The 23,487-nt window shown below is 47.6% G+C and overlaps 1 protein-coding gene across 2 annotated transcripts in view; it reads right to left on the bottom strand.

The window, feature by feature from the left end:
* Window positions 1–23,487, bottom strand: part of LOC147903631 (uncharacterized) — a 68,354-nt gene that overhangs the window by 30,220 nt on the left and 14,647 nt on the right. For both annotated transcript variants that reach the window (XM_087400261.1, XM_087400255.1), the window contains exons 3-5: window positions 21,849–21,921; window positions 21,495–21,589; window positions 21,330–21,395 (exon numbers count right to left, since the gene is read on the bottom strand). In XM_087400261.1, coding sequence (XP_087256387.1) covers window positions 21,330–21,395; window positions 21,495–21,589; window positions 21,849–21,921 — 234 coding nt within the window. The remainder of the gene's footprint in view (window positions 1–21,329; window positions 21,396–21,494; window positions 21,590–21,848; window positions 21,922–23,487) is intronic.

Genomic DNA, 23,487 nt, shown 5'->3' on the forward strand with positions numbered 1-23,487 from the left:
ATGACTGCACTATCTCCACTAGCTCAGTTCGATAACTGAAACTGAGTCGTCGGATTATTGCATGTGAGGTGTTGAAGACCATAACCTTGGTCTTCCCAAAGTTGACTGTCAAGTCTCTCTCTCACAGAAGACCTCTAGGGCCTCCAACTATCTCTGCAACCCTTCTACTGAGGATGAGATGAGGACTATATCATCAGCATATAGTGATATATGTATCATGAGATCGGCCAGTAGTGATCGTTCGCCTCTAGGCAGTCTATGAAAGAGGTGATCTCATCAATATACAGCCCGAAGAGAGTCGACGAGAGGGGGCAACCCTGCTTCACTTCGATCATCCTCTGTCGACCCAATCCGATAGGCTACCTGGGGCACGAACTCGGCCTCTGACTGACTCATATAGGCTCATCACCCCGCATATAAGTGTCTCATCATGCGGGTTCGTGGGACAATGTCAAAATCCTTCCGAAAGTCTACAAAGCATGTGTAGACTTTCTAGTGTGTAGACCTCACCTCCTCAATGATAGCCCTTAAAGTAAAGATGTGATCTAGGGTAGAGTATTGTCTCCAAAATCCTACCTATCCTAGTGCCCGTTGCCCCAAGCCTCTCTATGGCTATTGAGTTCCCTCTCTAGAACTAATCCATAAATCTTGGCCAAAGTGTGGCTAATCATAAGGGGCCAATTTTTCCCCGGCTTTGTGTATCGGTACAATAGTAGTGGTACTCCAAGAAGGTGGAAATCCGTGACAAACAGCCCGGTTGAGCATCTGTGCTAGGATCGAGACTAGGACCTCCTATCCATGTGCAAAGTGCTCCGAAGGCCCTCATGGTCCTGCACTCTCCGATTGTGTAGACGGCGAATTGCAGCCCATCTATTTAGTGTGGTGAACAGATGGCAAGATGTGGGCCTAGGCATGGAGGACATATTCGGCGGGGTTTGCATCTGGGCATCGCAGAGGAAGCATGCATACGTGTGCTACACATCTGGGTCAGAAATGGGGATAGGTGGCTTTCCCTCTGATAGAAATCCCCATCCAGTGGTCAGGTCTCCTCTCGGAGCGATCTAACAATCTCATCCATCCTATGTGTGAGGAAAGCCCGTCTCTTATGGCACGTCAGTCGTCGATAGATCCTCTATGCTTCAAGTGGCGTCAATGACTCAAAGCTTGCCGATGTGTGAAGTGGGCTCTCGCCTCTCTGCACTCATCGTCAAACCAAGGGTTCTGAGGCATCTTCCCATCCCAGGACCGCCTGGATCAGGTCGTGGGAAAAGATCTGAGAGTAGCATCCTATACCACTAAGACAAGGGTGTCAGAGGCACTGGTGAAGTATATGTCATCTCCAAGTAGAGCCGGGAGCTCCCTAGCTAGATGGCTCATGTATACTGGCTCAAGAGCACGGTCAAAGTAGATCTAAGTGCGTGGGGGGAGCTCTCCCTATGGTTGGCATGGTCGTGGTGATATGGAAGGCCAAGTATGAGTGATCAGCTCCAAGTGGGAAGGGGGGGGGGGGGTATGGCGAAGTCGTGTATCCATAAGACAGTCTAGAGGGCCTAGTAGATAGTCCACTAAACTAGATTCACCACCATGTGGGAAGCAAGTGAGTCTCCCAAAAGATGACCATCTGTGAAGGCCATTAAAGATAATCAAGTCGTAGATTGCCCCCAACTCAAGCAGATGTCGTCAATATCCTGTCACCAGTGGGACATCTGCATATGCCTTACTATCCCAAGCTCAGTTGCATCTAGTTCCGAGACTATATGTGGGTCTCTGTCATCGTCTGAGAAGTCAAGTAGGCCCACCTGTCTATTTCCTGTCCGTGCATTGAAATCCCCCAACAGGAGAGTGTCTCCCTGTCTGAAAAACTCAGTGATGTCATCATGGATCGTCTCATATGGACTGTGTCCATTTGTAGTGACCTCTCGTGCATAGGATGACATGTCTGGAGGAAAGTAGCACATTGCAATGAAGATAGGCCGAGCATCTGGGAGCTGAACTCATATCCACATGTGTCGTGCATGCTCCTATCTTCGAACCATTGATATGAGTAGTCTCAATTGTGATCTGAAAAGGGCAGCCACTCCACCGCAGCCTCAAACTCCGCTATTTCTTCTCAACTCTCTTCTGTGAGCTGATTCCCATGTGTATCCAGTCACTGTGGGCAGGCCTCGTTCCGGACTATCGTGTGTTTTGGTGTAGAAAATCATATCTCTATCATTATATGTCTCCAAAAAAACCCCTGGGTCAGACCATAATGTGCCATTACAATTTCATACTGCTATTTTGAATCGAGTATATGCACACATCCTATGAGCTTGACACCGTTACAAATCTCCCTCTTCCTTCTCTTCCTTCTCTTCTTTATCCTACTTATCTCCTCTTTCTCGAATAATCACCCTACCATCCCTATATACAGCCGATTTCCCTACTTCCCTTATTGCCATTTCTTTTATCATACCTTCCCTACAGTGTTCCTGTTGTAGGAGTGTGAGGTCGCCATCCAGGTAGATCCTGGTTCCCTTCAAAGTCAACCTCGTGCTCATGAGGGTCTTCCTATCCATGCCTGTCCGGAATTTCAGCACTAGTGGCTTTGAGGGTGCCTCAAGTTTACCCACCCTCCAGGCTATCTCACAAGCGAGATTGACTCCCATTTTGGTGAACAGTATTTTGGCATCTCCCATTGGAGTCTCCCATCGGAAGCCCTCTCATTAAGACATTTAATGCTTTGCTCGTCTTTTTTTCCTCCTCAAGTGCTTCGAAGATAAATTCTTTTTTGGGGTGGTTGTATCCTTTTTTACCGCATCCTTCCATTCCAACATCTTAGCTTCCCCTTTGCTGATTTGTTGTTTAAGCTCAGCACGTGTGCCTTGCATTGTTTCATGTATGGTGGCAATGTCCTTCCTGAGAGGGCGTTTTCTGTTTTCAGCTCCTCCATTACTTTGCAATTTCCCTCCGGGGGTGCTTTCATGTCCTTTATTTGCTGCAATTCGATCTCCAAAGCATGTACCCTGTCCTGGACCTTGTTTTTCTCACATATCCATTCACGCTTTTCCTTCTCCCATTCCTCCTTTCTGCCCCTTTCTTTCCTCCATTCCTCCTGCATTTTTCCTCCATGCTTTTTCAGTTCAGCTAGTGTTTTATCTACATGTGCCTTCTCCACAAGAAGGGCCACATAAGTAGATTCCAAGCTATCAATTTTTTCAATCAATGCAAGGCATATCTTTTGAAGGCTGGTGAGGACGTTGGACGTAGTGTTTGGATTGGTCCCTGCTGTGTAAGCTGTCATGGCATTTTCAAGTGCTTGTTTCCCCCAAATGTCCTCCACACATGCTCGTGTAGGCATTGTGCAGAGTAAGTATCTGCCCCTGTTTATTTGCTGAGCTGTATAATGCAGAAATAGAGAGAATCTTCACATGTTTTGTACTTTAAGAAAGCTGGTGGTTCTTTCTTGCCCTTCTTTGTTTTCAGTATCCCATTGTGTGGATTTGCTGATTATATTTAGTTGAGAGAGAGAAAGAAAGAAAAAAAGAAAGTTTATTAAAGTCTTCAGAAGACCGATGGGTCTATGAGACTGTGAAAAACCTGATACAATGAGCTGTGGTAGTGGAGCTACTAAACGAGCATCCACACCAATGCAGAATGCAAAATATGCAAAATGGCAGTGCTAAGTCCTAAGTACAACATAGTCATATATCCCGACTATATATATCAATCTCAGCATCATTGTTGGCATCATCATAACCATCATCATCATCATCATCGTCGTCGTCATCAACAGGACATCAGGATGGATGAGGTTGTGGAAGTGGAGGCATGAGGTCAGCAATAGAACGTTGTGGCCCCCTCAAGGGTGCAGTCTTGGTACGTCTCCTGGTCGTAGCTCTGCATGTAATCAAGGCCACTGTGACCCCGATCGGTCGGGCTCCGACCCTAAACAAGGAGGGGATGTCCCCAAGTGTGATCTGAGTGAGCCCTCTGTCTGAGCTGTTGGGTCACAGGCTCCGGGTCACGGTCATGTCGAGGTCTCGCCTCGTGGGGGTCTATGTGATCTGGTTGAAAGAACTCCGTGATAGAGCTCTGAGAGGTATCAGTCGAGGGAGAAGTCTACTCATGTCTCCATGCTCAGAGTATCCTATCACGGTGTCTTTTTATCTCATAAATGAAACCAATCAAGCATCGTTGGTCTGGGTAGGAGAGGACACGGGCCAACATCCCATAACTACCTCTGAAGAGGCAGTTGAAACGCGCCTTGGATCTCATAGTAAACAGGACACCTGAAGATGAAATGCTCCTCTGTCTCAACCTCCTGCATGTCACACAATGTGCATATGCGCCTCTCCTTGGGTAACCGCTCTGCTTGGCCGCTCTCAATACGAAGTCTGTGTGAAGAGACCCGGAACTGCCCAAGGGAGATCCTCGGTGAGTGGGGTAGGTGAATCTGCGTGTATCCTGTTGGATCAATGAAACCCTCCGCTGTGATATGTAGGAAGTGAACTCTATAGAAGCCCAGCTTCACTGGAAGATCACTCGGACCCAACCAAGTCCGGAATGTGTGTAGCTGTAGTAGATCCTCACAGATAACCTGGTGACCTCGTGTGATAGGAGGGGAGAGAAAGGAGCATCCATGCTACACTGAAAAGGAGGTAGTTTGTTCATGTGGAGCCCTAGTCCTATAAACCAACTCCCTATGCGTGCATTCAAACGCCTCTGATCCCCCCCTGCTGCAAGTGCCATAGAAGAGGACAGTGCTAGCCATGGTATCCTGCTACGTCCGGATGTGTAATCCCCATACACCCTGACTCGGTACAGATATGTAATGACCTAAAATGCAGCATCCAGCTGTAATGGGGTTGACCCAAACTCTGCTCGAATGATCTGGTGAGGAACAGATGGCTCACCACGGATCATCCGTCATAACATGAGAACTTGTAGCCGCTCCACCCTGACCCACTCTATATCCGACAAATCTGGCCCCCCAGCATGGGCTGCCATACATCCCTGCAGGGTGGATCAAGAAGTCAAAAAGCAATCCTTTGGTCCGTGGATCCTGAAAATGAGAGCGGAAGCACTGTCTCTCTAGTCTAGCCAATGAAGCATATCCTCTGCTCAGGCGCGCCTGCATCGCGGGTCTCATGGTGAAGGTGGATCCAAAAAAGGCGACCCCCAGATAAGTGTATGATGAAACTACCTCAACAAGGGACCCATCAAATGTAAAATGCTCATCGCGCATGACGACTCGAGATGTATTGAAGATCATAACCTTGGTTTTACCCAAGTTGACCTTCAAATCATGAGACTCACAAAAGGACTGTGGTACATCCAAGTGTCTCTAGAGCCCCTCTGCTGAGGAAGACAAGAGAGCCACGTCATCTACATAAGGTAATACCCGGATTAGCGTGCCCGCTAGAGAGCAGCCTACCCCACCATGTGCCTTCATCACTGTCTCGAGCTCGTCGATGTAGAGACCAAACAAGGTAGGTGATAATGGGCACCCTTGTTTGATCCCAATAGTGCTCATAATCTCGTCTGTCCATCCAGATCTTGTCCGGACTCACTCATAAAGTGCCATGACAGCCCAAATGATCTTCCTGGTCGTAACCCAGATCCTATATGTTAGAGAATAGGAGGGAATGAATCACTGAAACCTCCACCCAAGATCTCTCCAACTCTTCCACACACACAACTCAGATAGATGATCACAGATGCAATAAACACTCACTCAGAGATAACTTAAACACAGAGAGAAAGAGTATATTCATCCACCGGAAGGTGGGCAGAAACTGGCTCCAAGGGAGCAATACAAAACTCAGCGAAGTGCTGGGGAAAACTGATGGAACTCTCTCTCACAAACTGAACCAGCTCTGAGTGCACAGCACAGCCTTGGAAGGAGGCTTTCAGTCTTGCACTGGATGCTGGAATGACTGAAGGAGTGGGCCTTTTATAGTCACTGGCCAGGCCCTTTGGGTTGACCGACCAACAGGGTCGGTACCCTGTCTGGTGGCCGACCAGATGGCCCTGGAAATCCGACCAGGGTTGGCCCTGGTCGGTGGCCCTGGTTGGGCCGATTTGGCCTGCCACAGGCCCCTATTTAAGGGTGCCCTGTGCAGCCAGTCTATGCAGCTGCAGGCGCCTCCAAGTGAGGCCCAAGGCCCCCTGTTTCTCTGCTGTTGCAAGCAACAACCAGCCCGTGTGCTGGTTGCCTATGATGTCAGCCTGAGTCTCTCTCTTTCCCAGCCCTCCTACCTCTCACTCCCCCTTGTCCCCTCAAATCGGGGGCTCACAGGTGGGCACAGTGAGTTTCTCACACCCCCCCTCAATGTCACAACTGTGGGCCAATCCCCATGCGTTTGATGAGGTGCTCCATCTGTTCTCGAGGGAGTGCCTTTGTGAAGAGGTCGGACAAGTTGTCGGCGGTCGGGCAGTAGATAAGCTCGATCACGTCCTCGATGATGAGCTCTCGAACAAAGTGGTAATGAACTTCGATGTGCTTGATCCGCGCATGGTACACTGGATTCTTGGCAATGGCTATACAACTCTGATTGTCGCACATCAGCACTGTTGCATTCTCCTGGCACACGTCCATGTCCTACAGAATCCACCTCAACCACAGAGTCTCACAAGTTGCTGTACACGCAGCTCTGTACTCTGCCTCTGTAGATGAAAGGGCCACTGTGGGTTGCTTCTTACTCAACCAAGAGATGGCACCAGATGCAAGTAAGAAACAATACCCTGTTGTCGATCTTCTGGTGTCAGCATCACCCACCCAATCACTATCACAGAACCCGCCTAGTTCGATGCCTTTGGTGTAGGTGATCCCATAGGTGCAAGTACCCTTTAGATACCTCAGCACCCGTAAACCTGCATCCCAATGACTCTTCTTGGGAGAAACAGAGAACTGGCATAATAGCCCGACTACATAACAAATATCAGGTCGAGTATTGGTAAGGTAAAGCAAACTTCCTACCAATCGTCAGTACAAGGGAGTATCGACCGGCTGAGATGTGTCGTGAACACTTAGCTTGAGCCCGACCTCCATGGGAGTTACTGCTGTCGTGCAATCCTCCATCTGAAATCTCTTCAGAAGTTCTCTGCAATCTTTCTCCTGTGAAATGAAGATCATGTCTTTGGCTTGCTTTACTTCAATCCCAAGGAAGTAATGTAATAACCCAAGGTCAGTCATCTCAAACTCAGACATGAGTAGCTCCTTGACCTATGAAATCTTCTTGACATGATCACCTGTCAAGATAAGATCATCAACATAGAGGATGAGTACCAGTCGCAATCCCTTCTCAATGAACAAGTAAATGTTTGCCTCAGAAGGACTCCGACTTAGCCCTATCTTCTGAAAGAATACATCAATTCTTTGGTACCAAGCTCTGGGGGCCTGTTTCAGCCCGTATAACGCCTTCTTCAACCTGCAGACCTTTAATGGGGACCCTGGATCTTGAAAGCCTGTCCATGCCTTCAGTTTGAGCAAAACCTTTGACCACTAACCTTGCTTTATACTTATCCAAGCTGCCGTCTGATTTGTATTTAAGTTTGTATACCCACTTAGTGCCGATGACTTTCCGTCGCGGGGGCCTGGCCACTAAGTCCCAGGTATTGTTCTTCAGGATAGCATCCATCTCTGCCTACATGGCAGCCTGCCATTCTGGATTGTCCTTCGCCTCCTCGAAGGTCCTTGGCTCGTCAAGCTGAGCCACCAACGCAAAATTCACGGATGGGGTCTTTTGAAGACGTTGGGACCAATGCAATCCGGAACGGCTACTCTCAGGTAATTCGGTGACCCGAGACTCTTCCAATGTCCTTAGGTACCATTGGGGCAACCTCTTCTGCTTCTCAATGGGAGGAGGAACTGGAACTTCTTCTGGAATATCCTGTTCTTCCTGAGTATCTTGTGGAACATCAGCTTCTGATTTTGCCACCTCTTGGATAGTCAACCTGGGGCGGGGTGGGTTCGGGGGTTGAACAATCTCCTCCTTCTCAATTTAAAGCTCCTCTTGGGGTTCAAGTTCCTTTTTCTCGAAGATAACATCTCGACTGATAAGGATCTGCTTCTTTACTGGGTCGAAGAGTCAATAGGCCTTGGATTCTTCGCTATACCCAACAAAGATACATTTTCTGCTTCGGGAATCTCCTGTCTTCCTTGTGCACATGCACCCATGTGTTAGAACCAAAAATGCGAAGATGAGTGATAGAGGGCTTCTTACCATAAAATGCCTCATATGGAGTCTTGTCCTTGACGGCCTTCGTCTTGGTCCTGTTAAGAATGTGTACGGCTATATTGATAGCTTCACTCCAATAGGCTTTAGAAAGGTTCCTCCCTCCGAGCATAGCAAGCCATGTCTCTGTGGTGGTTCTATGCTTCCTCTCGACTACCCCGTTTTGCTGAGAAGTATGTGCTGTGGTGAGTTGTCGCTTGATCCCATGCTTGCGACAAAATGTGTTGAACTCATTTGAGGTGAATTCTCCCCCCCTGTCTATGCGGAATGTCTTGACATCCTCCCCTGTCTCCTTTTCAACTCTCGCCTTCCAGTCCTTGAACTTCTCGAAAGCCTGAGACTTTTTAGCCAAACAATATACCCAGGTCATTCTACTGAAATCATCCACAAAGAGAAGTGAGTACCCAGATCCTGCCCATGATGCTGTAGACATTGGGCCACAAATGTCGGCGTGAACCAACTCAAGTGGTTTGCTGGCCCGAAACGAGGCCTCTTGTGGGAACTTATCCCTGTGCTGCTTGCCTTCTAGACAAGCCCTACAGACATCATCCTTGCCTCTAATTGGTGGAAGTCCATCCACCATCTTCGACTTTGACATTTCAGCCAAGATTCCATAGCTGACATGACCGAAGCGCTCATGCCAAAGTTTGGACTTCCCGTTGTCTTCATGAACCAACATTGCACTGAGACGGTACAGTCCGTTCTCTTCAACTCATTGAGCCACCATCTGTCCATTTGCTTTGGATGTCACGGTGACCTTGCCATCTTGAAAGAGAACTGCCATGTTGTTTTTGTCCATCTGACTTACAGACAGTAAATTCTTGCAAAGGTTGGGTACATAAAGTACTCCAGAGATATTCTTCTCCTCACCCGCGGTTGTAATGAAAGGAATGCTACCGATGCCCTTCACTGGACACGTCTGGCTATCCCCGACAGAAACTTTGGAATCCGGATCTGTACTTTCCATGGTTTTGAACCAAGTCCTTATGTTGGACATGTGCTTGGAAGCACCGCTGTCAACATACCAACCCTCTTTACCTTCACTGACTGCATATGCTGAACAATGTTCACTGATTAAAAACAACTGTCCAGTCGTCACATTGGCAGAATCATTCTTAGGCTCTTCTTTGTTCTTGGCTTCTCTCTTCCGCTTCTGATCTGCCTTCTTCTTTCGGTATTCTTTGGCGGAGTGGCCAAGCTTTTCACAGTAATAGCACTTCATTTTCTTCTTGCGGTCAGCGTCCTCTGACTCCTTGGACTCCTTTGGCTTGCCTTTTCCAGGCTTGTCTTTGGCCACTAATGCCTTCTCATCGGTTTGCGTAAAGAGTTTCTCTCAAGCCTCCTCCTAAAGCAGGAGTAGGCCAAGCTCCTCAAAGGTGATTGGCTTAGTCCGTTGACCCGCAGTGACCGTAGCCACAAAACTTTTGAAACTCAGTGACAACTTGTGGAGTGTGAGCAACGCCAATTGACTCGTGTCCATTTTCTGACCAACTGCTGCGAGCTGGTCCCACACGACTTTCACCTTTGTCAGATGATCATGCACACTATCACCCTCATTCATATCAAGATTATAAAGCTGATGCTGAAGAGTAATGATACGGACTGTATTATCGGTTTCATACAGCTCCTTCAATATGGCCCACGCCTCTGAAGACGTCTCTGCCAACTGGATATGAGGAATCACAACATCTGCTATCGTGCCAATAAGTATTGCGAAGGCTTGAGCATCCCTCTCCTCCCATGCACTGAGTTCATCCGCATCTGCTTCAACTAGAACTTCACCTCTTTTGTCCACAATGTCCTCTGGCTTCTCCTCGGTCCCAATCACTATCTTCCACAGCTTCCGTGCCAACAGATGGCTTCGAATCTTGACTTTCCAGATTGGATAGTTCATCCAATCGAGCTTTCCAGCTTCACCAATATTGGGAATAAATGAAGAAGCAAGATGACTGGAGAAGGAGGAAGGACGAGCAATGGATGTAGAGGCGTCTGAACGCTGATCCATGTCGGTGAATAGCAAACTGAAAAACTGAAGCAACAAAGATGCACTGACCTCCCGTGCTAGCCTCAGCTGAAAACAGAATCACCTTTCTGCCAAGGGACTCCTTCCTTCAGAGAATGCTTTGATGAAGAAGGGTTGAGAGCCTATGGCTCTGATACCATGTTAGAGAATAGGAGGGAATGAATCACTCAAACCTCCACCCAAGATCTCTCCAACTCTTCCACACACACAACTCAGATAGATGATCACAGATGCAATAAACACTCACTCAGAGATAACTTAAACGCAGAGAGAAAGAGTATATTCATCCACCGGAAGGTGGGCAGAAACTTCTCTCTCTTCCCCAGCCCTCCTACCTCTCACTGCCCCTTGTCCCCCAATCGGGGGCTCACAGGTGGGCACAGTGAGTTTCTAACACTATATGCGTCGTATGAGGCAGGCTCTCGAAACGGTGTCAAATGCCTTGCGGAAATCCACAAACAACAGTAAACCCTCTACTTCTGTGCCCTCGCCTCCTCGATGATACATCTGAGCGCGAGAATGTGGTCCATGGTCCCATGATCCCACCTGAAACCGGCCTATCCCATTGCTCTGAGTCCTCGACACTCCGCAAATCTACTGACCTCATAATCAAGCACTGATGCATAAACCTTGGACATGACATGTCCAATCATAATGGTCCTATAGTTCTCCAGGTTCATGGGATCCCCTGCCCTGTGGATGGGTGAGATAGTGTTGATGGTCCAGGTGCATGGAAACCCCAAGCAAACGGCTTCATTAAATAGCTTGGCTAAGATTGGGGCTAGGAGGTTCATCCCATATGCAATAAACTCAGTGTATAGTCCCTCATGATCCTTCGCTCGGCCATTATGAAGTTTCATTACGGCATCCTTTACCCCCCCTAGTGAAGAGGGTGCAAGATGTGGGGTGTGGCATGTGTGATAGATTAGGGGCTAGCTGATTTAGGATATCATAGAGCGTGCGTGCATAATCACATCACACCTGAGTGTCAGTGAGTGGTGGGGGGGACCATCCCTCAAGAAATCTCCGCCAAAAGAGTTGTTACTGAACAGAATGTTCAGTAGCTCCTCCTCGTTCCGACGCACGAAGTCAAGTTTCTTCCTGCGTATCAGACAGTAGTACTCGCGTAGCGTCTCTGGTTCGCTCGAAAGGCTGTTTTTTATTTCGAATCTGAGTTGATGGCGTAAAGCCTTACACTCATCATCGTACCAGCTATTACAGGGTACGGTTCCACGAGGTGGTGGGTGGGTGGTGTGGAGAAAGGCATGAAGAGCGGCCTTGTGTAGTGAGCGAGTGATTAGGACAGCACGGTCTTCTAGTAAAGGTATAAAGTCAATGTATGCGAGAAGTATGTACAGACGGCCAGAGTAAATAGGTGAGTGATTGTGCGATCAAAGCGTATATCATGGTAAGTGGAGTAAGAGCTCAATGGGGTAGAAAGTGATGTGCGGCGAGGGGTAGAAATGCTAAAGAAAAGATCGGTATGGTCAGCCCCTGGAGGGAGAGGTGCTACGGTAAAGTCAGTGATGCAAGATGTGAAGACAGGGGATCCCATGATATAGTCCACAAGACTGAAGCCTCCCCCATGTGGAAAGCAAGTGAAGCCACCTAAAGCAGGCCATCTGTCAAGACCATTATAGATAATGAGATCATGCATCCTGCCAAGGTCTAATAGAGCCTGCCCATAGGATGTGAACGGTCCTCGTCTGTCAGCCGAAACTCGTAGCAGACCTGCCTCCTCAAGGTCAATGTCTAGCAATAGAGTGGAATCATCCCTGAAGTCGAGGAGTGGTCCCTGACGAGCGCCTATTCTCGCGTTGAAGTCCCCAACTAGGAGGACTTCCCCGTGGCTAGAGAAGTCAACGATGGACTGATAAAGGAAAGGACAGCAAATGGGGATGTCTCATCCTCCCCTCGAATATCTTTGACAAAGCGGGAGGTCTCGGGGGAAAGTAGCAAACTACGATAAACAAATCTCGGCTATCCATGTGCCGGGTCCGAATCCAGAGAAACTTGGAGTGTGAATCTCTCTGCTCCACTAAGATGGTCCCCAAAAGTATGGATCTGTAAAGGACTGCGACTCCTCTTGATCCTCGAACCCCTCCTGTATCCCTTGTCTCATCTCTGTAGGCAAACTCCCATGTATACCCGCTGACTGTCGATAGTGGGCGCTCTGGACTCTGATGTGTCTCTGTGTAAAAAACTATGTCATGACCTATATAGGATTCCGAGAAGTTCCCTGGTTCTGACCATAAGGTACCATTACAGTTCCACATGGTACAGGATAGGATCTCGGATGTCTGGGTCTCATAGACCCCGTCCCTGTCAACTGACTTCTCTTTTCTCTCTTCTATTTCACTGATCACGGGAGTAGCACCATAAATTATCCACCCAGCCAATTCTATCAAGGCTTCCCAGCTTGGGAGAGAGAGCTATATCAAAATCACGTAATTTTTCAATTCTTCATTCTCTCACAAGCCTTGACAGACCCCAATTCCCTAGATAGATCTAGATGCCACATGTCATCCATATAGGGCCTTTCTAATGCAACATTTCACCCCTCTCTTGGGATGCATTTAATTCCTTGCCCCTAGGCACATTCTTTGCACTAGGCCCTTGGTCTCAGATCTATCTAGTCCGGTGCTATCAGCCCTCACCTAGGACCTTGACATTAATCCCTCCCGATCATTTACATAAAGCGCAAACACATACATTACAAAGATAGATCCTATAAGGGAAATGTCGACTGATTCTTCCGAGGTCATGCTACCTCGGCTAGAGCGTAACATTCCTTCCCTCTTCAGACATCAGCGTCCTCGATGATAAAGTCTGGGAACACTCTCCGCAATTGATATACGGATTCCCAGGTAGCTTCGGATAGAGGCTGACCATGCCATGCAACCAACACCGTGGGTATCTTCCGATTTCGTATTTGCATTGTTCCTCGGTCCAGGATTCTTGTTGGTTTGCGCCTTGCAATATCCTCTATCTCCTGAAACAAAACCACACCTTCGATTAGTGAGTCACCTGTATGTAAAAATTTCTTTAAGCGTGAAACATGAAAAACCGGGTGCACCTTACACCCCTGTGGCAATTCTAATTTATAGGCTACACTGCCTATTCTCTTCAGAATTAACCACGGCCCACAGTATCGAGGTGATAACTTAGCACACTCTCCTGAAGTCAACGACTTCGAGTGCGAAGGAATTCTGAGAAAAACTTTTTCTCCTTCTTCAAATACTCTTATAGACCGATTTTCATCTGCATACACCTTGGCTCTATCCATAGCCTGACGGATATTAGCTCTCGCAAGTGCTAGCATCTCCCGCATCTGAACTACAAAGTTCGCGGCACTAGGCACTTTCTGAGGTACTCCAACTATAGTTGGATTGGCTGGTCTATAACCGTAGTTCAGCTCAAACGGACTGAACCCAGTAGATGAATGTTTCCTATCATTGTAGGCAAACTCCAACAATGGCAACCACTTGTCCCATGTATGTTGCCTCAATGACACATATGCCCTCAACATATCCTCTAAAGTCTGGTTGACTCTCTCCGTCTGACCATCCGTCTCAGGATGATCCCCACTACTCATTCCCAACTCAGTCCTTAGTGTCTCAAATACCGCTGTCCAAAAGTGACCGGTAAACCTGACATCTCTGTCTGACACTATGGATCTAGGCAATCCATGCAGACGGAATATATGTTTAATAAACAAATCCGCCACTTGCGGGGCACTAACAGACTCTCTAGTCGGAATGAAGTGAGCCATCTTGGTTAGACGATCAACCACCACAAGGATAGAATTATACCCTCCTTGTGTTGCAGGTAACCCTACAATAAAGTCCATGGAAATGCTCTCCCACTTACTTAGTGGTATTTCCAAGGGCTGTAAAAGTCCGGGTGGCTTCACCCGCTCGGCCTTACTTACCTGACACGAGAAACACCGTGTCACATATTCATGAATATGCTTTTTCATCTTTAGCCAAAAGAAATCTCGCTTCACGAGATCATATGTCTTCTCGACACCTGGATGTCCCGCACACGGGCTATCATGGCATTGTCGAATGACTCTCTGCCTGAGATCATTCTGACCAGGTACTACAACCTTGCCATTTCTAACTAGCATACCATCCCTTATGGTATATCTTGCATAAGTTTGGCCTTTTCTGGATGCCAGGTCATCCTTTTCATTTTCCCCGGGTTTTAACACATGAGCCTTAGGCCATAAGCTCTGGACAAACTCGTCCACCTTCTGAGTTTCTCTGATCTCGGTCATTAGAGCACTCTCTAATACCGTGAAACTCAGGTTGTGCATAATGCGAGATAACGCATCAGCTATCTTATTGTCTTTTCCTCTTCGGTACCGAATCGTTAAATTAAACTCCTGCATGAGCTCTGCCCACCTAGCTTGGCGGCCCCTCAAGTCAGGCTGTTTACAGAAATGTTTCAGAGTATCATGATCCACATCCACATAAAACTCTGAACCATACAGATAATGCCTCCATGTTTTCAAAGCATGGATAACAGCATACAACTCCAATTCATGAGTTGGCCAATTCCTTTGAGAGGGAGAAAGCTTCTTGCTTTCAAAGGCTACTGGCCTTCCCTCTTGAAGGAGGACTGCTCCTACCGCAATGCCACTTGCATCAGTTTCTAGGAACAACGGTTTCTGGGGATCAACTATTTTTAACACCGGTCCTGAGACCACAGCTTGTTTTATGGTGTTAAAACTTTCTTGTTGATTCTGTCCCCAAATAAAAGGTACTTTATCTGAGGTCAGATCAGTCAATGGCGATACTATTTCGGAATATCCTTTGATATGCCTTCTATAAAACTGGACAAATCCCAAGAATGATCGCAACGCGGTCAGACTCTGAGGGATTGGCCAAGTTAGTATCGCAGCCACTTTCTTCGGATCCATTTCTACCCCCTGTGGAGTAATTATGAACCCTAAGTACTCAAGCCTAACCATACACAGTATAGTTTTCTTTTTATTCACATAAAGACTGGCTTTCCTCAAAGTACTGAACACTATCCTTAAGTGTTCACGATGTTCAGTAAGACTTTTACTGAATATCAAAATGTCGTCAATAAAATGTACTACGAACTTTCCGATATACGGACGTAGTAAATCATTCATAAGCATGACGAAGGTCGCTGGAGCATTGGTAAGTCCGAAGGGCATTACCAAAAACTCATAATGACCAAACCTGCTCCTGAAAGCGGTTTTATGCACATCCTCGGCTCTAATCCGGATCTGATGATAGCCGCACTTAAGATCTATCTTGCTGAAAATCACGGCTCCATGTAATGCATCTAGCAAATCATCAATCCGAGCCATCGGATACCTGTGCTTAACAGTGATATTATTCAATGCTCTGTAATCTATACAGAGTCGAAACGTATCATCCTTTTTCCTCTTTAATATCACTGGCGAAGCAAAAGGTGAGAAACTTGGTTGAATCTGCCCCAACTTGAGGTATTCTTCCAGTTGCCTACGCACCTCAGCTTCTTCAGTAAAACTCATTCTATAGGGAGGTCTATTTACAGGCTCTGCCCCCGGGATCAGTTCAATCTTATGCTGAACTTTCCGCTCTGGAGGTAACCCATAAGGTAGTTCATCCCTAAAGCATTCAGAGAACTCCTCTGTTATAAGATTAGCCAGCGTGGCCATCTCACCACTTTGCGTAACATCAGTGCTAGCCGAAGACTCATCCACCGGCTCTACCGATGCGGTGCAAAGGTATAAAAACTCTACTTGAGCCTTTCTGATTTCCATCACGGAAACCAACGGTCCCTGAGGTATATCTCTTTCACCTCGCAAGACATAAAGCACATCATTCATCTTGAATTGATATACGTGCTTTTTCCAATCAATGGCTGGATTCTTACTAGAATGCCACGCCATTCCCAGGGCTATATCCGCATGAGCAAGCTTGGTCATTTCAAAATCAAGCTTCTCAGCATAGTCCTGAATCCGAAGCTCCAACTGGGTAACCCTTTGGTCCCATACTTCAGTTGAACTTCCATCTGCCATTCTGACTGTATACGCATAGTCAGATGGACTTGTCTTTAATTTCAGCCTCTTCACGAGCTTGGAGTTAATCACATTGTGAGTTGACGCTGAGTCAAACAACACAATGACATCATGATTGGCCACTTGTCCTTTCATTTTGATTAGCTCCGTATCATTGAAGGCTGTATACCCCGTTGCTGCGGGCTTAGATAGGATGTTATCAGGTGCACTCGTCACTAACTTAGCAACAGATACACATAACAAACAAGGTACTAACCTCTGAGAAGGTCCCGCCAGTTGCATCTGCAAATGTTCCGCACTGGGACTCTCCTGCATTTCTACGTCGCATTCAGATATTATCATACTAGCCGTGCGACGATCTTTATTCAGTGGACAATCCTTCCACTGATGTCGCTGAAGGCAGCCGAAGCACAATCCTTCTTTCCTAGCTTTCTCTTTTTGTTCAGGGGTCAACGAGGACTTTGACCAAGCCCGGGCTGCCATTGGAGTTATTTTCCTTTTCACTCCAACGATGGTACTTGTTTTTGCTGGTCCCTCAACCGGCTTCACCTGCTTGGTTTGGCCACTTGGCTGCGAGACACTTGTCTTTGAAACCCATTTCCTCTGAAATCCCCCTTTCCTCGGGTGCTCATACTGAGTCCCTGCCTGCACAAATCCACCAGACCTACCTCTGGCATCCTCATAGTTCAGGGCTACTGCAATAGATTCATCTAGTGTAGTCACATATTTAGCCCGAACTTCCATTTTGATTTTGTCGTTCAGTCCATAGATATAATCTTTTAACTGAACCGACATAGGGAGAGGGTCTGTTATTTTCATAACACATTCTCTGAATTTGTCAGTGTACTCTGCCACTGACAAGCTCCTCTGACGAAGACTTCTATAAGCATCCCAAGCTCGGGATTCCTCATCAGGTGGGAGAAAGTGTTTCTTGAATTCAGCTTTGAACCCTTCCCAGGTGGTTGGAGCAACTTGATCCTTCTGTTGCTTTATCCACCATCTGTCCGCTGCCTCAATAAACAGGTGTGTGGCCTCGCGGATTTTCTTTAGATCGGATTTAATCTCACAAATGGCGAAGGCTTCTTCCCACTTGTGCAACCAAACCTCGATCACATCAGAGCTGCGCTCGGTCATCCGACCAGCGTACTTCTCTGGTCTATAATTAGCGATATTAGGCACTTTGACCCTTGCGCGCTCTAAGGAATGTACACTGGGCTCTGGCTCTGCTGGAGCTTTGCCCTTGTCAATTCTAGACGGTCTAGCCGACAAGGCTTGCACCATCTCCCTAATCTCATTTTGACCAGCATTCACCTGAAGCTGCTGGTTCATAATCTGCTGTAAAGCATCCTCTAACATTGAAATCCTACCAACCAATGTAGGTGCTGCCTGATGTGACATCTGTTGTGTTGACTGAACTCTAGACTCGCTAGGATTTATTCTTGAAGTCTGTCCTTCTGCTTCCATTTGTTGAAAGGGAGTTTTTTTTTTTTTTTTTTTTTTTTTTTTTTTGGAATGGATTTCTCCCTTTTCCTATACACAGAAATGAATAGACGACAGCCTCTGCTGTACAGACAACTTCGACTGAAAACTCAGATTTTATTTTTTTTTTTTTAAAACAAAAAAGAAGGACTGCTCCCTGGAATCTCCACGCAATCCGAATTCGGGCGCTGCTGACTCTGGGGTTTACGATCTGCTCCAACAAAAGTCAAACACCGTCAAAGGATAAAGAGCTCGTGGAGGAAAGGTCGAGAACTCCTGAGCCTTCGCTTGGTCGCGTAGAAGACAAAGTCTTCTGCAATTCAAACGACAATTCCCTCTTCAAGTCCCTCCTGGCGCAGATTATTCCTTCGTTGAGTATGAATCGCTCCTTCTTCCAAACCACCGCGCAACGCCTCACATTAAGCAGCGCCCCACATTCCGTCGCACGCCACTCAAATCACAGGTCGTGTGCAGCCTGTGCCTGCAATCCTTCATCACGACCAGTCACCTCGCCATCTTCATCGTTGTCTGTGTCTCCCTGTCGGTGTCTCCGTCGGACATCAGTCACAGACCTCGACTCTCCCTTGAGCCCGTCGGGTTTCTTCGTTGACCAATATCTTGCTGTCCGTCGACTCTCCGTTGCTGGCGTCGGTCACAGACCACCACGCTATCAACCCGTCCCTGCTCACGGCCGTTGCGAGATCGCCAATTCGTAGACCCCCTACGTTCCTACGCTCCAGAATACTGCTGTTCGTCAAGGTCACGAACCTCTTCCTGTTCCTTACGCTCTGATACCAAATGTCAACTGACTTCTCTTTTCTCTCTTCTATTTCACTGATCACGGGAGTAGCACCATAAATTATCCACCCAGCCAATTCTATCAAGGCTTCCCAGCTTGGGAGAGAGAGCTATATCAAAATCACGTAATTTTTCAATTCTTCATTCTCTCACAAGCCTTGACAGACCCCAATTCCCTAGATAGATCTAGATGCCACATGTCATCCATATAGGGCCTTTCTAATGCAACATTTCACCCCTCTCTTGGGATGCATTTAATTCCTTGCCCCTAGGCACATTCTTTGCACTAGGCCCTTGGTCTCAGATCTATCTAGTCCGGTGCTATCAGCCCTCACCTAGGACCTTGACATTAATCCCTCCCGATCATTTACATAAAGCGCAAACACATACATTACAAAGATAGATCCTATAAGGGAAATGTCGACTGATTCTTCCGAGGTCATGCTACCTCGGCTAGAGCGTAACAGTCCCCCTATGCGAGAGGAGAGGTGGGTGCCCGACGGGGGCCTGTAAGCAGTCATCCATCTCGTACTACTGCCCACTTCTCCTCTTTGCGGGCCTGATCCCACTGCTGCAACAGGAAACGCCTCTCTCAACCTATAGTGAAGTGAGGTCCTCATCCATGGAGATCGCTGGCTAGTCTCGTAAGGCTTATCTACGACGTAAAGCCGAAAGTCGGGCCTGGGCATCATGGAACCGGATGATAAGGGACTGCTCTCAGTTGGGGTCTCTCCCAACCTGCCACTCTCTCACAATCATGTGCTCAGTCGCCCCTAGGGTAGAGGTCACGAAGGCCTACGCATCTGCCATCGGGAAGCCTCAGTGCGGGAAATCCCACGCACTCTAATATTGAGAGCCTTGTTGGATCTCTGCTGCTGCTCCAAGAGGGTAGCCGAAACGGTTGCCCTTGCAGATTCATGTTTGGCTACGTCGACCCATATGGACGATTGCATGCTCGCAATCTGTGCCTCCACAACTGGGGTGCTCCCTGGGACTGTACGTACAGCAGTGACCTCCTGTCGGAACTGTGAGATCTCATGTCTAAGCCCCTGAATAAGATCAGCCTGGACTCGGATAGCCTGAGACTACTCCTATATGAGTCATGCCTACTCCTGGGTGAAGCATGTCTGCTCCTGTGCGAAGCATGACAGCTCCCTCTCGCACTCTCGAATGCTCTAGACCTCCATCAGCAAATACTCCCAAGCCTCTGATGGGTCAGCTCGTCCGTGCTCCAACGGAAACTGATAGGACTGTGGCCTGAAAGTGTGAGGAAGAGACTAGAGGCTGGGTGATGATTGGGTAAGATGGGTGCGGTATGGCGATGATGAGGCGATCCCAGCAGGGTGAGGGAGTGTGGGCTAACTGAGAGGCAGAGGGGAGAGAAAGGTTGAGTAGTGCGGAACAATGTACGACCCCTCCAAAGTAGGTGTCATAATCGGAGAGAGAACTGTAGCGGGAGAAGAAGGGAGAGATGGAAGAGATGGTGTCAGTGACAACCCCTCTATCCTAGGGAAGGGTGGGGAAATCAATGTCATGGGTAGGGGTATATCAGAGCCAGTAGCTGTAACAATAGAGGCTATGGACGGAAGTGGAGCTGAAAGTGGAGCTGGAACTGGAACTAGAGCTGACGCTGAGGATGAAGCTAAGGCTGGCGCTGAGACTGAGTATGAGGATGTATCTGATGTAGCTGAGACCAAAGCTGAGACTGAAGCTGAAGCTGAGGCTGTGGCTGAAGCTGAGGCGAAAGTGGGCCTCGCCTTTGCTTTGCTGTCCACTCCAAGTCCACTTCGGTTGTATCGTGTGTTCACATCTTCGATTTTCAGCTGTGTCTGTTTTTTCTTGGCGGCTTTATTTGTATCCTTGCCACCTTTTCCCATTTCATTTGATTGACCCGTGTTCGGTGCAGGTCTTAGTGCAGGAGCAGGAGAGGGAGTGGGAGCGGGAGCATGAACATGAGCTCTCTTCCCATGATGGGGGGTATCCCCAGGGGGGCTGAAAAGAGGCTGAGGGGTGGCGGGGGGGCTGTAGGTAGGCTGAGAGCAGGCGGGGGGGCTAGTAGGGAAGGGGGGGGTGGCTGGAGAGCAGGGAGAGTAGCTGAGGGGTCGAGGGAGTAGCTGAGGGGGCGGGGAGCTGAGGGGTGGCGAGTGGCTGGAGTGGAGGAGGTGGAGTAGAAGGGGAGGAGGGGGCGCAGCAGAGGGAGCTGCAGCAGGCAGGAGGGAGGAGCAGAAGGGGAGGAGGGGGCGCAGCAGAGGGAGCTGCAGCAGGCGGGAGGGAGGAGCAGAAGCGGAGGAGAGAAGGCAAGCAGGAGCGGAGGGGCGAAGGAGGCAGCGGGCAGAAGGGCTGCGGGTGGTGGGGGGAGCTGCAGGCGGGGCTAGGCGGGGAGGGAGCTAGGCGGGCGGCAAGGCTAGGCAGGGAGGGAAGGAGCTAGGGCAGCGAGGCTAGACGGGGAAGGAGGGAGCTGCGAGCGGAGAGGGAGCTGCAGGCGGGCGGAGGGAGCTGCAGGCGGAGGGGGAGCAGCAGGCGGGAGAGAGAGAGGAAGAGGTGGGAAGGGGAGAGAGAGAGAGAGAGAGAGAGAGAGAGTTGATTATATTTTAATTGCATATTCAACGCAAACAAGGTAACAAAAGACGCACCAACACAAACATCAAACTGTATCTACTAGAAACCATCTGAAACTGTCTATGCTGCATCCTTCTCCATGTGGCCTCTCACCAAAAAACCCAACATACAGGAAGATCATAAAGTTGGCCATCTAGGAATAGAATCATACTTGCTTTTCTGCTTGCTCTCGCTGCACATCCACATCCCTCTGCTGCTTTTCCTCCAGAGCTCTAGCCTACAATAGAATCAAAGTAGCAGGCTGCCATGTCACAACCTTACTCAGCAACTTGCTTGTTAACCTTAACAGCTCAAAGATCTACATGGGAACTCATACCACACGCTCCCTAGCCCGTACATGGCGTTCCCATCTTGATTTCCTGCGTTCAAGGGACTCCCCTTCCATTTCTTCAAATCCATCCAAAGAAGAGGCTACAACTCCCATTGACAAGCAAGCAACCACAAATAAACACAAGACCATGAAAGATTAAAAAATAGGTTAGACAGCCTTACAAAGTCTAAGTCAACAGCCTTTCTTAGTTTAGCAGGCTGGCATTGAGTAACAACAGACTTGCTATGCTTTTTCAAAGCTTTTTGCTAGGAAACCTTTCTGAATCTTATTCAAACATGGCACATAACATCTATGGCTGGATGGGGCTACATTTAACAAAAGAGACCTTATGAAACCAACCTAAGAGAGACTCCAAATCCTCTGCTCCTTCACTTACGAGTACTTCATGGTATTCCCCACCCTGTACGGAGTCCTGGAGAAGTAGTTCAAGATAAGTTTGCATTCTGAAAAAAAGCCCACACAAATCGTTCTGAAAAAAAGCCTACACGAATCGAACTTCACAGACAGGATTACCTTCTTTTGCACCTTTTCTAATGAAATACAAATCCCTACCTTTTTTCTTTTAAAAAATGGTCCTTCAGAAAAAGAAATCTTGCATTTCAGAGCATTCTCCTGGCACATTTGCACCAACAATAATAGAACTACATATCTACTTTCCTATCTTGAGTATTCTACACTCTGCAAAAGGAGTCATAGTCAGCTCTTAACTTCTCGCATTCCACCTCATGGATTATAGGCTCTGCAAAGCATGGCGCAACCAGCTTTTCATAATTGGAATAGAAACACGTGACTACGTGCTTTAACCTCATGATGGTCACCAAAAGGTTTAAAACCAGCAACTCGACCATGGATGATAAGGATTAGCAGCAATGTCATCAGCACCCAAGAGTGGGTCCAACCATTGTGCAGACTTAATCTTAAAAAACAACTCAAACTCCTGACTCTAGTTATTTGAAGACTAATATAACAGGAGATTTGGGCAATTGTAGGACTAGAGTAGAAGTACCAATGTACTAGGACAAATGCAAAACAGTTAATAATATGTAGCATTTAACTTGGGAGAGCATAAGTCATGGGCTGGACTCACAACAGTAGCATGTGACGGGATGCACATGAACAGAAGAGAGAACTCTTATTCAGTAAAGCTTGAGCAAAGGACTCAGATGTATGGAAGTTCAATTTCAGTATTAACTGATGTGGACAGCAGGGCCTTTCACAGTTTAAAGCTGGATGTAAAATGACACATGGCAACTGCATGTCAAACAAATTTGTATATGGGATTAACCCCATTGTGCTAGAAAGCATCCCTAGCAAAGCTTAAACTGAAGAATCTAAATAACTCCGCCAAAACATGGCAGCTTTTAACAAGAGAGGAGTCAATCCTGACATACTCATCAAGCGCTCTCCTTGCCTTTGTTATAGTCCTCCCCACCCATGATAAAACATGTCCTCAAATTTCAGAGAGTGATAAAATCCGGTTGAAGAAAATAGAAGGACATCATCAACACTGCTGTAGTACCTCCCTGGAACAAATCAGCATCAAGGAGAGAGACGATTGATTCATCTCCGAGTAAAATGAAGATAATATGGCATCCCTAATCACTACATCAGTTAATTAAGCGGGGGTTCTTCTCCACAATAGACAATGACTTCAAGAAGATTCAAAGGCTGAAGTAGCCCAGCTCATCTGAGATTCAGGCCTCCGTGTTGCTAACAAGGAATCCAACTCTGCACACAGCTGTAGATCTCCTTCCATACTCCCTTGCAATAAGAACTCTGCTTAACTCTCTCAGAGGTCTAATGACCCTGTATGACCTGCCAAAAAGTGAAGAATTTAACTCCTGCAGTACCGAAGACGTGAATACTGTGGTTTCAACAAGATATATCCTGTAATGGTACCATGTCAGTCCATTATGGAGCTTATAGTTTGGACGGTTTAGGCAGTTAGGGTCCTCCAAGTCTTGGAACAATGTGGCAG

Source organism: Dipteris shenzhenensis, chromosome 3 (genome assembly GCF_047967505.1).
Source record: "Dipteris shenzhenensis isolate YYH24624 ecotype China chromosome 3, Dip_SZ_1.0, whole genome shotgun sequence".
Classification (NCBI taxonomy): domain Eukaryota; kingdom Viridiplantae; phylum Streptophyta; class Polypodiopsida; order Gleicheniales; family Dipteridaceae; genus Dipteris; species Dipteris shenzhenensis.